Source organism: Acipenser ruthenus, chromosome 19 (assembly GCF_902713425.1).
Source record: "Acipenser ruthenus chromosome 19, fAciRut3.2 maternal haplotype, whole genome shotgun sequence".
NCBI lineage: Eukaryota > Metazoa > Chordata > Actinopteri > Acipenseriformes > Acipenseridae > Acipenser > Acipenser ruthenus.
The window spans coordinates 23385100-23402492 of NC_081207.1; the positions used below are offsets into that span (position 1 = coordinate 23385100).

The 17393-nt window shown below is 36.9% G+C and overlaps 1 protein-coding gene across 3 annotated transcripts in view; it reads left to right on the top strand.

Moving 5' to 3' along the window:
- LOC117424094 (WW domain-containing oxidoreductase-like) overlaps positions 1 to 17393 on the top strand; it is a 375339-nt gene that overhangs the window by 2269 nt on the left and 355677 nt on the right. For all 3 annotated transcript variants that reach the window (XM_034040177.3, XM_058992655.1, XM_058992656.1), the window contains exon 4: positions 602 to 780. In XM_034040177.3, the coding sequence (XP_033896068.2) occupies positions 602 to 780 (179 nt within the window). The remainder of the gene's footprint in view (positions 1 to 601; positions 781 to 17393) is intronic.

Below are 17393 nucleotides of genomic sequence, written 5' to 3' on the forward strand. Positions count from 1 at the left end.
AATGTACTTGTGCAGATTTCTCTTGTTCAGTCTGGGTAAAGAGTAACATACAGCATAAGTGGTCTGGGCACCAGCATTTTTACAGAAACCAACTGCAGTGGGATATGTGTCGGCTATTCAGACTTCTCCAGTTCAGCTGTTAGCACAATGGACCATCCTGCAAAGTCTGTTGTACAGCTTATCCTGATACAGTCCATTTCTGAGTTCTGATAAATAAGTCTCTGTTGGCTGGTTTCACAGACTAATTGGAATTAATCTTGGGCTACCTAATGTGTTTTGTTATGGTTTTTATCCTGTGACTTTAAATTGCAACATTTGCCAATGAAAAATTCTTTCACCCCATATTTTTAAGTGACTTCATGCTCTACAGACAGTGTGGCCTTTATCAATGCATGGATTTCCCTTACCCGCATAGCCATATTGAAAGAGCAAACAAATACTGGTATCTATCTCTTTCTTGCCAGGTTATCCAGAAAGTAGGTAGAGGAGCAGAAAGGCAATTCAAAACCGTAAGCAAAAGGAATTATCAGAAAGGATAGATACAGTTTTACTCAATTATTAAATGTACCCATCCCATTATTTGCTTCCTTCATTATGACAGTCACATAAACAAGAGAACCACCTACCTTGACCCGAGACTGGCCTTCACTGTGGAGGACTCTCCGGAGAAGCCCAGCAGCAGACAGCGGTATGATGGGAACAGCTCCGCCATGGAGATCCTGCAGGGCCGAGACCTTACAGGAAAGGTCATCATTGTCACCGGAGCCAACTCTGGAATTGGTGAGTTGCAAATACACAGTTCTAGCATGTGAATCACTAGTCATTGTCAGGTGTTGTTGCCAGAGGGAGCATTGATGTGGGTGCAAACACAGGATGCCCTTCCAGTCAGAAGGCACTCTCAACATCTGTTCAGAAGCACTGCCGATAATCTTTTGTGCTCAGTTTTATTCCCCATCTTATTTATGAATACAAATATAAAAACATAATCGTGATTATGTTGAAAAAGATATACCTGCGATTAGGTACAGTACAACAAAAGTAATCTGTTTGGTTAAATGCTGTAGGGAGTTCTGCAACACTGTAAGATCCCCCACCACCATATAGTATGTTTCATGAAAAGGATAACTATAGATCAGACATCATATATTCCCTCTCAGCTCTCAAGAACTAAAGAATGTCATAACCAGATTTTAATTGTATAAGCGGTTTTAGTAGATATAATAAAATGTGTGACGTACAGATAGAGGTACGTAAAGACAGATGAACATGCATCCCCAGTTTCTGATACTTTAAATAATTTGTGCTGAAGAATCTCCTAGCCAAGAACAATCTTCACAAAACATTTACTAATGTGCTAGTTTGCACAGTTTTTTGTAACGCGGAAAGCAAATACAGAACCGTCGGGAAATAACTAAAGTGCATGTAAGATGTAAACGAACCTCCTGATTTAGTTTTTCTTTTTAAAGCTTTAACATCAATGTTTTGTTCTTTTTTTAAAAAACAAGTCATTTTTATCTTAGCACGGCAGTAAATGCTTTGTGATAAGCATGCAACAGTTCAACAGTATATCCCTAGAGTGGGATAATAGTATGTACTTTGATCTTCTGATTGTGGGTAAAAGTGGCTGTATTGTTCTGTATAAACCTGACTTTTCTGAACACCTGAGGGACACATTTTAAAAACAGTTACGGCTTGTAACCAGCAAGGGGCACTGTTGTATTGCAAATATATGTTTACGTTTTGTGTTCACTAAAATCTTTAATATATGTTGCTTTTTATCTTTTTTTTTTTTTTAAATTGATACAGAACATACAATACAACCATTCCATTATAAACTTTTAAATTGGAAATACTTTTTTTTTTTTAAACGTGGTACATGAACTCAACAGACACTAATTAACGATGCAGAATGAGGTGTCTCTTACAGTAAAGAATGCTGAATAACTTTCCTGTGTGCTAAGAATTTCACATAATATAACTGGGTATGAGCCAGTGTGAGGAAAATGATTCAACTCATTGCAAGCAGTGTGAAATACTGGGCATCGGTTTTAAGTCATAATATACACTGTTGCAGGGTAGGTAAGAGAAAGGCTGGTCCCCTTTCAAGAAAAATGAATAAAATGCTTAATTAAAACATATTTCAAATCCAGGATTTCTTCTGTAATCATGTTACTGATGTTGACTTTGATACTTAGTAGTGATCTTTGTTTGTGTAGAACTGGTATGAAGCAAGCACATTTCTGCTCAAATGTGTTGCTCAGATTTTCAAAGCTGATTTAGATTATTAACACTTTATTATGTGTATATATTGTAAAATGTGTTAGATAAAATGATAAAAGAAAACAAATAAAGAAAGCAATAGCTAAAGAAATATGCCTCTAAGACGTTATAGAAATATACATACTGGGTAATAAAATATCATCGCTGTTTATTTTTTTCCTTTTTCAAAATATTTTGATATTTTTTAAATAATTATTTTCTCAGTCATGTTGCTATTTCTTTAAGTCCAGCAGTGGGCTAGTGCTATTGTTTCAGCTGGCAGGTTCAAAGGAATTCCCTAGCTGTATGTCGCACAATTACAGGTGTTATCAAATCTCCGTTGGTTTTATTTGAATTGGCAAAATGAATTTGGGTCGGCCAAATTCAGAGACAGGAAATGGCTGATTTGATCAGCTTGCGTTGTTTAAAGTGCTAAAATGATTTCTTGCATGCACATATACTGTAAAAACAAATGACCAGATGTGTGCTTGAATCCGACTCCCTTTATTTAACCCCTTTACAGAACCCCCCTCTGGAAATTAGAGAACACCTGACACGCGAGGTGAACTGAGATCTGTGCTGTTTCCATTTCACACACAGCTTTAGACTGATATTGATTTTCTTTAGTTAGTACAGGCCGTTTGATTTAGCAGATGGAGAGCAGCAATTTGGAAGCAGATTATTAATATTGGTTTTAAATAGCAATACAGTGAAATGTATGTGAATTCAATTTCCAACACATATTCTAATAGGCTTGTTACATTCTAATTAAAAATACACATAAAAACTGTTAACAAGAGCTGGATTAAATTTACTTTTTGAAATTTAAGTAACATGATTGGACTTTGTACTTCAATAACACTGTGTCCTTATAAATATTGTACAGGATTTTTCAAAGGAACCGTTAACGTGTTTATAGTTGTAAATATTGACCTCAATTGTTCTTTAATAAGATCTCATGTTTTTTCCTTTCGAAAAAAAGCAGTAGCTTCCCAGAACCAAATAAAGGGGTTGACGCACACCCTTTATTTGGTTCAAGCCTCTTGCACAATAAGAATAGACTAGAGATTCCTGAACTAATGCGGAATGGGTCTGTGGCATTCTACAATGGAACAGATTGTCAATTTGTGCACAATACAGTATATGCAGTGTGCTGAATTATACTTTGTCAGTAGCTGTTCTCAGTTGGTTTATTTTTACTTTCAAAGAAATACATTATATGCTGAAAGCACTAATCGGTGGCATTTTTTGTTGTTGTAAAGAAACATTTGGACAGTTATCTAGCCGATTTACCTTTACAACTGCAGTAAACAAAGATGCAAAAACCTTAAGAACACAGTATGAGCAAACTTCCGTTTGACTTTTGTAGTTGTTTCCGCAAAACATGCCCATTCTTTAATGGTGTGATAAGTTGGCCGTTGATTGGGTGTTATTTTAAAAACATTAAGGTTGTGCTAAATTTGTTTACGTCCTTTAGCAGAACTTTGTAGAATTTGGATAATGTAGAAAAAAAGCCATTGACTATCATACTTTACACATTTTTTTTTTCTGATATACAGTAGTTTAAGGAATATGAAAAATAAACAGTTGTAATGTAAGAAGTTTTACATTTACATTATTTAAAAAAAAAAAAAAAAACAGAAAAAAAAACATTTGCAATGTATAATGCAATGATGACTCCTCGCTTGATTTAATTGTTTCAGTTTACACTTGTTATATGTACCAAAATAAAAGGGTTTATGTATCAGTACTGAATTAATATGGACTCTATCCACCAGAGGGCAGTGTAACTCTTTCAGGATTCCAGAAAGCTAAATAAAAATATTTGCAAAAGCTTGGATTAAAACCCCAAATTTTTACTTTGTGTTGATACAGGTACTTAAATAATAACTTGGCAGTAAAGATTAGTGAGATATTAAGTTATATATTGTTTCTTGTTGTCTGTTCCTTCAAAATATAAATATCCAACTTTTTAACAATGAATCACAAGAAACTTTATACATGGAAAGTGTGTTTAAACATTCACGTTAACTGAAGAACCTTTTGAAAATCTGGGGGTGAAAAAAACAACTTTTAAAATGTTCATTCATTGGACTGAAAAAAGCATTTTTGCCATATTTTCTTCATTTCACATGCATGTAAAAGGAGAGGCTATATCTAGCCAAAACTGTTTGGCCATATATTATTTAATTACAATATTTTATGACTTTATTCTCAATTTGTATTGTTCTTTTATTTTTATCCAACAAAATTAACAAATCGCCTATTTGATGACTGCAGAAAGCATTTAGAGCTAAAGAAATGTTGGTGACTTTATTACATAGCCCTAACACACATGCTGGAATTCCAATGATCTTAAACTTGCTGAGGTGCTGATTTGATCAACCTATACTCTGCTGGTACTGTATAAGCTGCAGATAGGTTTTTAGAGCAGTACAGCAGTACAACTGGGAATCAGACTTGATTTGCATCAACCACCTATAAGTGGTTATCCTGGGATTACCCCTAAAATTAAGTAGGATATACTATCCAGGTAGATTCCCTGGTACTGTAAACAATGTCCTGAACCGGCTAGTAGGTTGATCAAATGACTCCCCTATTGGCACAGTACCTATACATTTGAAATAACATTCAAATGTTTTTTTTCTTTATACAGAAGACAGGCTTCTTTTGCAGGTTTATATGCGCACTAAAGCATGGGAAATGAGCATCATTATTATTATTATTATTATTATTATTATTATTATTATTATTATTATTATTATTATTATTAAAAACAATTTAAAAGTTAATTCCAGAACTGTGTTTTATTTTATCGTAGAATAGCCCCCAGGGCAACCTGCTCCTGCATTAGTCTTACTTTCTCATTGTCTTTCTTCCCTTCTTTGATTTAAAAAAAACAAAACAAAAACAGTGGTGATTTACTCTGTGTTAGCCTTCCTTTTAAAATTAATAGTTTTTTGATTGAAATAAATGATGCCTTCTCTGCATTGTCCTCTCTTATAAATGACGGCTCTCTGACAGTTTACCCTGGTACACCTGTTTTCAAGCAGCGTATAGTTCATTTGACCCTGCCTGATGACTCCCATTTATTTCCATTAGCTCCCTCCCTCTTATGCCTTTTTTAATTGGTTACTATTGAACTAGCCAAAGTTATTTGCTGCTGTAGAGTACTCTGGTAGCCTCTGAAGTTTGACTTAAAGCACCAACGCACACCACAAGCATCCTATCCTCTTCTATCACCATTGGCAGCTAACGTTTTATTAAATATTTCCCCTTTAAATTGGTGCTCCTAGCTTTGGTCTGTATTCAGATATTCCAGCTACAACACCTGGAGCACACACTGTACAATCTGATCTGTCCATAGGGATATGCACAAAAATGTAGCTGTATTGGATTCATCACTTCTATTCATATTGTGAGAAAGTGTTAGCCTGATGTTCTCTGAACTTGAAGTTTAAGGTTTCCCACAATCCTTATGTGCATGTCGCTTAGTTTTCCTGTGTGACAATTACCAATTTCTTGTTTTTTAAGATACAGAGCAGAACTGCTGGACAGATGGAATGGTGCTGTCGTAGTTACGCTATGAGACTTAATAAAGTGTAAAGTGATTCCTAATGAGTGTAGAGTAAACATCATAGTTCTTTAGTCACAGTGCATTGCTAGAATTAGTTGCAAGAGATACTTTTCAGGATACAAATTGTGTCAGAAGAACATTATTTAAAACTGATAATAAAATGATGTAGAAGTTATTTTAAAGAGAAGATTAAGTTTATTGTTTAATACAGTGTGCGTTCAATCTAAAAACACAAAATACAATATTTTATTCAAGAAAACTTTTGTGTCTTTTAAACAAGATGGTTATTTAACACTGTTCTGTTTTGGTAAAGAAGGTGCTAGCTCTGGCTAATTCCAGCTTTTTAATTGGAATTTTACTGGAAAGTATCCACACTCTGCTGAAATCTGGACTCTTTCCACATCATGACTGCATGAACTGAATTGATAGTGTGATTCAGTTTTTATATCTGGAAGAAGCCTGGTGTAAAAAAACAAACAAATTTGGCTAACCTAAAAATATTACATGAGTATAGGACACAATTCGAATGTGTTTGTTTTTACACTGCTTTTAAAGTTATTTTCAAACTCTTTGTAAATCTTGTATTTTAAATTATTGAATGCTGTAATTTATTTGGCAGCCAATTCTACAGACTTATTCTCAATGGAGTTGCATCAAATCCAAGCATTATACACAAAACTGGGCTTCAATAGCAACGAACACTTGGGTGTTTTATTACTGTGACAGGACAGCATCACTGGCACTGGTGTTTTGACCAGGAAGGGAGACACAGAAGTTGCAGTTTTAAAGCGCTAATGCACACGTTTAAAACACACAACCCCCCTCCCCTCATGTCCGTCTTTCCCCATATGGACCCTTGGGGGTGGGTTGATGATCGGGGCTGTGGTGGAGGTCTCCTCACCTTCTTTGCCGGGGTGTCCTCACCACTGATAGCTGAACGAAGCATTCCGGCAGCGAAAATGCTGCTAGGGGCAGTGCTGGCAGCGACAATGCTGCTTCCTCCAGACCTGCAGCCAGCAGTGGCAATGCTGACAGCGGAAAGGCTGGCTCCTTCAGACATGTAGCCAGCCGTGGCAATGCTGGCACTAGAGACAGCGGGGCTTCTCCCTGTGGCGCTGGGGACAGCAGGGCTTCTCTCTGTGGCATTGGAGACAGCTGGGCTTCTCCCTGTGGCGCTGGAGACAGCGGAGCTGGGCACTCTGGACGTGGCGCTGCCGCTGAGCACTGGTGTGGCGGTGGTGCTGGCAGCGGCACTGCTGCCCTCAACGTGGGGCACTCCGGTAATGGCAGCAGCTCTGGCCACTCTGGACATTGAGGTGGGACCTCCATGCTGCCTTTAACGCGGGACACTCCCAACAGTGGCGGTGCTGCTGGGCACCGTAGTGGTGCTGACATTCATTCTTTTTTTTTCTTCTCTCTTTTTTTTAAATTTTTTTTTTTTAAACTTGCTCTTCTGGTCTGAGTCTCTAGGGGTGCTGTCCCACCTCTGACATCACATGTGACAGGACAGCGTCACTGGCAGTGGTGTTTTGACCAGGAAGGGAGACTCGGACACAGAAGTTGCAGTTTTAAAGCGCTAATATGCACGTTTTAATAATAATAAACAAATAACAAAACACTAGACAGAACAAAACACATTCACAAAATAAATGGCACAAGGACCAAAACAAAAGGTCTACACTCACAGAGACGTACATAAACAAACGAGATGGGACAGCACGCAACACGAACATCCACCAACACTGACATCAACATTAACGCCAACACTAACTATTCCAACACCCGTGATTACCCTATTTATACACCACATGCCCACATGTTTTTGTAGGGAGGATTTGAAACCCGTTGCCGTTGTGTGCTACTGTATTTATTACTATGGATCACTCTGTGGATTTACTATGGATTTATTTTTTTCTTTTTATTTTTTTGCTCCCCCCCCCCTTTCTTTAACTGGAGCATGTTACACCGAAGGGCAGCCCATGTGGTAATTGTTACAGAGCAGGACTGGAAATTGAATCAGATTTTCATAATGTGCTTTTCATGTCCTTTTTGATTAATCTATTTATCGGGTCCATAATGAGTACCACACATGGATGGTTAGTCAAATTATTGAACTTTATCAACCTTCACAATGCATGCCCAACCTGTTGTAACATGCAAGAAATTACATCTGGGCCCAGAGGTTCAATAGTGATTACTGTTTTAATATACCTGCAATGGCGAGCGTGGATTTGTATATTATGTTGAAGGCTGTGTCAAACAATTATTATGTTGTTATGAGAAGGCCAGTGCTTTATGGATCTTGCAGTTCCAGTTTACAATATTTGAAATCGCAGAGGTACATTAAGAGCTTGCAGCAGTTTTGATGACCATGATTAAAATAACTTTTCCTCCCGAGGCGGGGAGGGTAAGTGATGACGGCTGCATGTAGACCTGTTATCAAAGGGCAGGATGAGAAATTATTGTGGCTGATAAAACTGGACACAGAGGGCACAGCTTGAGATCATAAGGGCAAGCCCGACTTGCTTATAATGAGCAGAATAGGACATGCAGAAATAGCAACAAGGGGAACTGGTCAAGGGGAGCAGATAGTCTTGGGTGTAATAGAGACATAATTGCAAACAATACATTTTACTTTTGTGAGACAAAACCTTCCCATTCTAAAATGAATTGGTCGTAAATCCATGGATTAAATTAGTTTCTTCTTGGCTAGTTTATTGAAACTAACTGCTTATTGAAAACTTTGATGTGCTTTTTGAAAACTGCTTATTTAAAACTTTTTACTGTTTTAGTTCAAAATAGTATCAGAACCTGGGATCGTTCATCAGGATGTCACACTTTTTACATGCATACTGTGGATGTAGTTTATGATTTTTCATAACTGTAATTTTGTATTTACAGCTGTGTAGAGAGATTTCTGCTGCTAACATACGTGTTTCTTAATGACCCTTTCATTTAAAATCGTCCTTTCAGGATCTTCCCAGTTCGAATTAGCATGGCCGTCAGAGATTTAATCTACCGTAGTTGTACTTTTGCAATAAAAAATCTAGGATGTTTGAAAATGTAATTGGTAATAAGCCTCGTGCACAGTTAATCTAGTATTTCTTATTCTCCTGTGGGGAAAGTTTTCTTGCAGAATTTCACAAAGCGAATTAATTAATGTCCTAATGGGCAACATGTTTTCGTTTTACCTAAATTGTATTTCATTTTCAGTTCAGACCTCAAGAGTTAATTTTATCTGCACAGACATCCATTCTCTGCCTATGAAAAAGTTTTTTAAATAACCAGATGTATCCTTTACCATAATACAAGGTGTTTCAATAAAATAATAATTATACAAATAGAAATTAAAATCACAGCTACAAAATCATTAGTAGCACTATCTGAGAGAATTGACACTTTGTATTTCCCAAGGAACAGGTTTCAGCTTTTTAAGTCTTGTTCCCAAACACACACAAGCATTTTATTCCAATAGGTTCAATATTAATTATGTATAATGTGTACAAGTTTAATTGTGCAGAATAATGTATTATTTAATTTGATGCCTGTGTAAAGAAAAAGTATTGAGCTTAAATAGAAATGATTCTTGGCAGTTTGTCTTGAATATCTACTGCTTTCCCAGGGCTCCATTTTTCATTGAAACTTTTATGCAGTGAAAGTCCCTCTTGTGGTCAGGCTTTATTTGTGTTGTGAGCTGTAGAGGCTTGTATTTGTCATCAGAAACATTACTTTTAAAAAGAAAATAAAAAAAAAACATGAAATCATGTGAAAACGGTTAACATATGAATGTTTGGTCAATCTTACAGCAAAGCATTTACATGAGTCAGCTTCTTTCATTTAGTTTGGCGCCTCCTTGTTTAGTGGGTTCCAAGAACAACAGGCTTGTCGTTTTTACACACAGCAAGGCAGGGACCAGGATGTGGCCAGAAACAAAATCGAAAATCTTTCGAAGCAACCAAAGCACTTTCTGAAGTGTAAAGACATAGCTGGGCCTGGTTTGTGGCTTCATGTCTGTATTTCCAAGAAGTCACTCAATGTTTCACAGTACTGTACCAGCCTGGGATGGGATGTGTAAAAAGAGTGAATACTTATTTATTTAATAATGTCAAATGATATCGCAGACTTTTGAAAACAGACTCTCTGCTAGCTGAAATGTATTTTAGCTAAATTGGCTAAAATATTCTTGTAAATATTTTATATCCCCATTTTAAGGTTTTCTGTTTTTAAGGTTAGTAAGAGATATATGGAGGCTTGGTGGTCCAGTGGTTAAAGAAAGGGCTCAATCACTGACTCACTGTGGGCTCAACCACTGACTCACTGTGCGTGACCCTGAGCAAGTCACTTAACCTCCTTGTGCTCCGTCCTTTGGATGAGATGTTAAACCGAGGTCCTATTCCCCCTCTGATCTCTTTAAGTCGCTTTGGATAAAAGCGTCTGCTGAATGACTAATTAATAATCTGGAGAAAAACAAGCAAGAATATGAATTGTAGACCAATTGTACGGATTTGCTTATGTAAAAGCTTACCACTCCCCTCCTCAAATATCAATAAACATACCAGGCATCTTCAGCACCTAGCAATTGATTGTCTCCATGGACGATATTTCAACATGCAATCAATACCAGCAAATTGTACACAGTTGCTGGCAATGCACTCCATGCTATTCTCCTTCATCGTTTGGCCTTGTAACAGTACTACACAAAAGAAACAAACACATATCCTTGCCATTTTTTATTGGCTTTTGTCATGTAGGTTGAAGTATTAAAATGTAATTAATATTTTACCTTGTTAATTTTTTTCCGGTTGGTGGACATGGGTTCTGAGCTGTTGCATGACATTTGTGCAAAAAATTACTCAAATTCTGACCTTGTGTCGCCCAAGATGTGAAAGGATTCATTTATCCACCCTTCCTTTGGTCCTACTGCAGTCGGATGTGCCACGGATTACTGTACTTGCAACTTGTAGGACAGTTTTGGACCTGTCATGACTGGTTATGAGAGGGCACACAAAGTAGATAAACAAATATGTTAAATAGACTCCAAAGTGTCCAAGTTATATATGCACAAAACCTACAGGCTCTCTTGTATTTGAACAATACTGGGGTTTCTCAAATTGTGTTATGCACCATCTTTGTAAAAAAAGAACATCGTTTGCCAGTAATTGACCTAATTGTTGGTTGGGCGTCTTGCTGAATCATCCAGCCTTTTGCCATGGGAAAGGGAAGTGTCCCATACTGTATACCGGCACAGTAGGTCATGTCTGTGTTTCGTTTTTTTTTTTTTTTAAGTATTGTTTCAGCAAATTAGTTGTACGAAACACAAAAGGGTTATTAGAACTTCTCAACTTCAGACTGAAATGTATCCATCTTTAGTGATTGCTATGATTATAAAAAGAAAAGTGTGTTTAACATTAGTCCAGTTCTGTTTTTAATTTTGAAAACTGGGTCACTGTTATAGGGAACAAAATGTGCTTTAAAGCTAGTGCCAAACTCCCTCCTTCAGATCAGCTGTGCAAACTTGTTTCTTCCCCCAAATCATCCAAATTAATTTCTCAGTACAGGAAATGTAGTTTATTTTTATCCAGCAGCCTTTAAAAGTACTATCATGCTAATAAATTCAAAAGTCATGGGTGATCAAATATATATATATATATATATATATATATATATATATATATATATATATATATATAATATATTTACAAAAAGAAAGAACACACCATGGTCTACAATTTGGAGTTTTAGAAGAAATGAAATCAGATTATAGACAATAATAGAAGAATAAAGGAAAATAAATGGATACATAGATTCAATACCATGATGCCTGAAGGTTTAAATAGAAAGGAATAGTACATTGTTACACCATTAACTATGTAGTAAATGACATCGCAAACACATTCATTGATTTAAATAGAAATAAGTGAGTGTAGTTAACATGGCATCAAAAGCCTATAAGTACCTCCAATGTGTACTTGCTAGCATATCAAAACAATTTTTCTGCCATTCATAAGTTTTAGTACCTTTTTCACTTTTCCCAGTCAACTGTATGTGTAGTTAGGGCTGTACCACATGAGAAAATACCTCTTGATGCTATTGGAGCAAGGAGGGGATTTATAGTGCTGTAGTTTAACTGCCTCCCTTTACTCTATGACATTTTGTCAGGGAGGAAAGTGTATGTGAACACATTGGCAAGTGTAAGTACATGTCACACAAAACCTGACTGATTGGAGAGTATACATTCAGATTTACTGAGCAGTTATTCATTTTACTTCATGTTTACAAAGTATTCTACCAGAGATGCCATTCCCCTTACAATATACCCCCAGGGCTGTGTTGTTAAACACTCGTGTCTCGTTTCTTCATATGCTTTAAATAATGGATATTAAAACTTTTGGTAAAATACCTAAAACTTGGTGTAATTGTGTGTTGTAGAATGAGCATTTATGGAGCTTTACTTATTAGAGTGCCACTTTATTAATAGCTACTTGTTTTCCTAAATGGCTGTAGCTAATAGCCTTTGGCCCGATTTTACCCAGAAGGGGAACATGACTCGTTCTTGACCTTTTTAATGCTCCACAGCTAGAACTTGTATAAACAACCGTGTCCTGTTGTTCACCTCAACAGAAATTAATTTGAGCAGCGTCTCCATAACAAGATTCAGATGTCAAAGGTCACAGAATGGCCTGCTTTGGAACATACAATCAGATTAGTAGAAAATTAATGTCAGGGCCTTTTATTTTATAAAACAATACATAGCCGGAATGTTGTCGTTCAAAAATGGTTCTTTAATTTATCTTTTGTTGAGTCCCCCCCACCCCTCCATGAATATAACCTCTTTCAAAAGGACTTAAAATATGAACTAAATTTATGCTTGTTTAGGTCTGTTTAGGTCTCAAGTGCAGACAACAACATATGACAAATTCAGAATCAGGATAATTTTAATACAAACAAATCTTTTTCTTTACAGACAAACAGCAGGTAACTCTTTTGGGAGTAGGTGTAAATGTGGCTTGCTTGTATATTAAGGGGCTCTAACCCAGTATTGGATATGTAAAGTGAGATTTCACCATTATTATTATTATTATTATTATTATTTTTATTATTACTACTATTACCCTTTCTCACCTTTAACAAGTGCTGTTGTGTGGAACACACATACTAAAGGCGCATCCAGTCCAGGGACCCCGCTGTCATGCCCCTTGTGAAGTCATTGAGATCCTTCTGCTTTTCCTTTGTTGCTGAAAACCTGCACCCCATTTTTTACACAATTCTCACAAAAGTCTTATCGCAACATACAATTGCATACACTGTAGACTAGGTGATTTGATCAATTTACTTAAATTCTCTAATTGTTTGCCCAGTTAATATGTAAAGCCAGCTCTCAATCCAGTTTAATCTACAGCTAGGTTTCAGTATAAACACAATTATGTTGTTCTCATAGTGAACTATGCCCCATTTGAATACTTATTTTGGCCATTGCCTAAACTTAAAAAGATTATGAATTGCTGGAAGGCAGGGGCTGCTCATTGATAACCCTAATGTTGGCCAATGAGCTGGACATTGTTTAACATCCTGTAAAGGAGTCTGTTGTACTCTCACACTCTGTAAAAACAAAACTTGGTTTTAAATAGGCAATATAAATTATGTTTTATACTATCATCCCATTAAAACTGTTAGAAGTCTGCACCCAAGCAGCAAAACAAATGAGGCACTTTTCGGTGACCTCAATTTGATGAGCGGCCAGTCAAGTTAGAAGTGTGAGGGCGGTTGACCACCCATAACCTTCTTTAAAGATTAATTTGAGATGGTCAGCATTTCTCTTTGGAACGTTTAGTCTGAGTACTTCTAAAGTAATTGAACTTCCCACCCCTTTAGAGTTAAACAACAAGAGGTGCCCAAGGTACATACTGATATTCATAAAGCATTCACATACCTGCAGTTACACAGCGCTACGAGGCACATGCAGGTACATGCAACGCGTGTTGCATTTTTATTTTTTTCACACCACGTGTGCACTTATATTGGTATTGCTATTGTGGGGCTATGAAAAAGGAACAAGGTGTGTTTGGTTTACTGTGAAAAAGCAGAGTAAAAACATGTTATAGAGTTTAATCTTCAGATAGTCTACCTCAGATATGCAACAAAAGCTTTTGTTTCAGCTTTTGGCAAGCATTTTAAAATCCAAATACCCTTTTTATCCTGACATTTTCTTCAATTGCATATCAAGTAGTAAGACCAAACTTGGCAGTCCTGATCAGCCTACAGGTAGGGAATATCAAATAAACTAGTGAAGAAACGAATTATTTTAAGCACTTGTTACGTATTGGAGGGTTATAAAGATTTGTTTAGTTTTATTTATTTATTTATTTATTTATTTATTTATTTATTTACTTACTAAAAATCCTCAATGCAAGAGAAGTTCACTCTGCATTACACCTAATACGGTGTCATATGATCTAATTCCATGCTTCAGTTGCCATAAAGTGCTTACAATCCCACTTCAATTTGGATTTTTAATAGATTTTACTCTTTAGCACTTGCCTTACAATTAGGATTCCCGGGTTTTCCTTTTAATGAAAATCAGATTAAAACATAATCTAATTAAAATTAATTTAAATCCTTGGTATCAAAGGCGAACTGTCTCTCGTTTTGTGTCTTTGCTGTGTAATGTCAGGCTTTCCAGCTTCACAGATGGATAGCAGTACACTCGGAGCATGATTCAGATTGTTTACTGTAATTCTGTATGTTGCTGTTAAGTTTCCAGAAAGTGACTAACTTTAATCACTTAACACACACACATATATATATATATATATATATATATATATATATATATATATATATATATATATATATATATATATATACACACACAGTACTGTGCAAAAGTTTTAGGCAGGTGTGAAAAAATGCTGTAAAGTAAGAATGCTTTCATAAATAGACATGTTAATAGATTATATTTATCAATTAACTAAATGCAAAGTGAGTGAACAGAAGAAAAATCTAAATCAAATCCATATTTGGTGTGACCAACCTTTGCCCTCAAAACAGCATCAATTCTTCTAGGTACATTTGCACAAAGTCAGGGATTTTGTAGGCATATAGTCAGGTGATTAAACACTTATACCAAACAGGTGCTAATGATCATCAATTCAATATGTAGGTTGAAACACAATCATTAACTGAAACAGAAACAGCTGTGTAGGAGGAATAAAACTGGGTGAGGAACAGCCAAACTCAGCTAACAAGGTGAGGTTGCTGAAGACAGTTTACTGTCAAAAGTCATACACCATGGCAAGACTGAGCACAGCAACAAGACACAAGGTAGTTATACTGCATCAGCAAGGTCTATCCCAGGCAGAAATTTCAAGGCAGACAGGGGTTTCCAGATGTGCTTTCCAAACTCTTTTGAAGAAGCACAAAGAAACGGGCAACGTTGAGGACCGTAGACGCAGTGGTCGGCCAAGGAAACTTACTGCATCAGATGAAAGACACATCATGCTTAGTTCCCTTCGCAATCGGAAGATGTCCAGCAGTGCCATCAGCTCATAATTGGCAGAAAACAGTGGGACCTTGGTACACCCATCTACTGTCTGGAGAAGTCTGGTCAGAAGTGGCCTTCATGGAAGACTTGCGGCCAAAAAGCCATACCTCCGACGTGGAAACAAGGCCAAGCGACTCAACTATGCACGAAAACACAGGAACTGGGGTGCAGAAAAATGGCAGCAGGTGCTCTGGACTGATGAGTCAAAATTTGAAATATTTGGCTGTAGCAGAAGGCAGTTTGTTCGCCGAAGGGCTGGAGAGCGGTACACGAATGAGTGTCTGCAGGCAACAGTGAAGCATGGTGGAGGTTCCTTGCAAGTTTATTCTGCAGCATGACAACGACCCCAAACATACAGCGAAAGTCATTAAGAACTATCTTCAGCGTAAAGAAGAACAAGGAGTCCTGGAAGTGATGGTATGGCCTCCACAGAGCCCTGATCTCAGCATCATGGAGTCTGTCTGGGATTACATGAAGAGAGAGAAGCAACTGAGGCTGCCTAAATCCACAGGAGAACTGTGGTTAGTTCTCCAAGATGTTTGGGCCAACCTACCTGCCGAGTTCCTTCAAAAACTGTGTGCAAGTGTACCTAGAAGAATTGATGCTGTTTTGAAGGCAAAGGGTGGTCACACCAAATATTGATTTGATGTAGATTTTTCTTCTGTTCACTCACTTTGCATTTTGTTAATTGATAAATATAAACTATTAACATGTCTATTTTTGAAAGCATTCTTACTTTACAGCATTTTTTCACACCTGCCTAAAACTTTTGCACAGTACTGTATATGTATATATATATATATATACATATTATACCGTGATATTCTGAATAGGTTGTACTTTTTAATTATTTAACAATCCATAAATATATAACCTTTGATTCTGATCCTTAAGGACACCATAAAGTACATGATGCTGTTAATTCTAATTTTACAATCGTTGTGTGTTTCAATAGCCTTGGGGATGGTGTACAAGTGAAGTGACTGATATATACTTGACCTTTGACTCAGATGACCAAAGCTTACAAAGACAGATTGACTAGTTATTTCTTTGCAAACTATACTTACCATTTGAATAAATAGTCTGGAGAAAGAATCCACAAAATGTCTAACCAAGCAAGCTTAATTTAATTGTTGTGCCCAAAGCGGGGACTAGTTGAGTCAAACTTGAGTCATCTTGACTGTTTTTCTTTGTACATAATAGAATAAACTGCAGAAATAGCAAAGACATCTATTTTTGTAGGGGTAGGAACATGAAAGTGTGCCCGACACATTTGGCTTTTCTTCCGATGTCTTGGGTGTGCTCTGACCTTTACAGTTTTGAGTCTAAAGTTCAGATTCAGTGTAGAGGCAAGGGGCCCAAATCCATTCTGTTTTGACAGCTGTGCAGGCTGCGTTCATAATCAGTTCATGTGGTCAGGTGTGCAAAACTGCACTGCACTGGCACTAACTTGTTTCATTTGTGGTCTCTCTGGTAGAAAATAGAAACTAGCTTGAGCAAGCATTAAGAGAAATGTCTCCCCCTCAAGGGAGGTGTGATTCCACTAGGTCAAATGAAGGGCAAGAAGATGGATCATTGTGGAGAAGGTAGTCACAGCCCTGTTTTATTGTATCGTACCCGATCTTTTGGATAAACCTGTAAATGTGCATACAGTTTGCTCATATGTAGATTACCCAGATTATAATCGATCTAAACCCTGTTTATTATTTCTGCCATCTCTGGACTTAGAATTTTGTCTTCTGACCTTTTGTTTTTTGATACCCCACCTCTCAGTAAGCTTCACATAATGTTATTGTTATTTATTTATTTAGCAGACGCCTTTATCCAAGGCGACTTACAGAGACTAGGGTGTGTGAACTATGCATCAGCTGCAGAGTCACTTACAATTACGTCTCACCCGAAAGACAGAGCACAAGGAGGTTAAGTGACTTGCTCAGGTTCACATAATGAGTCAGTGGCTGAGGTGGGATTTGAACCGGGGACCTCATGGTTACAAGCCCTTTTTTCTTTAACCAC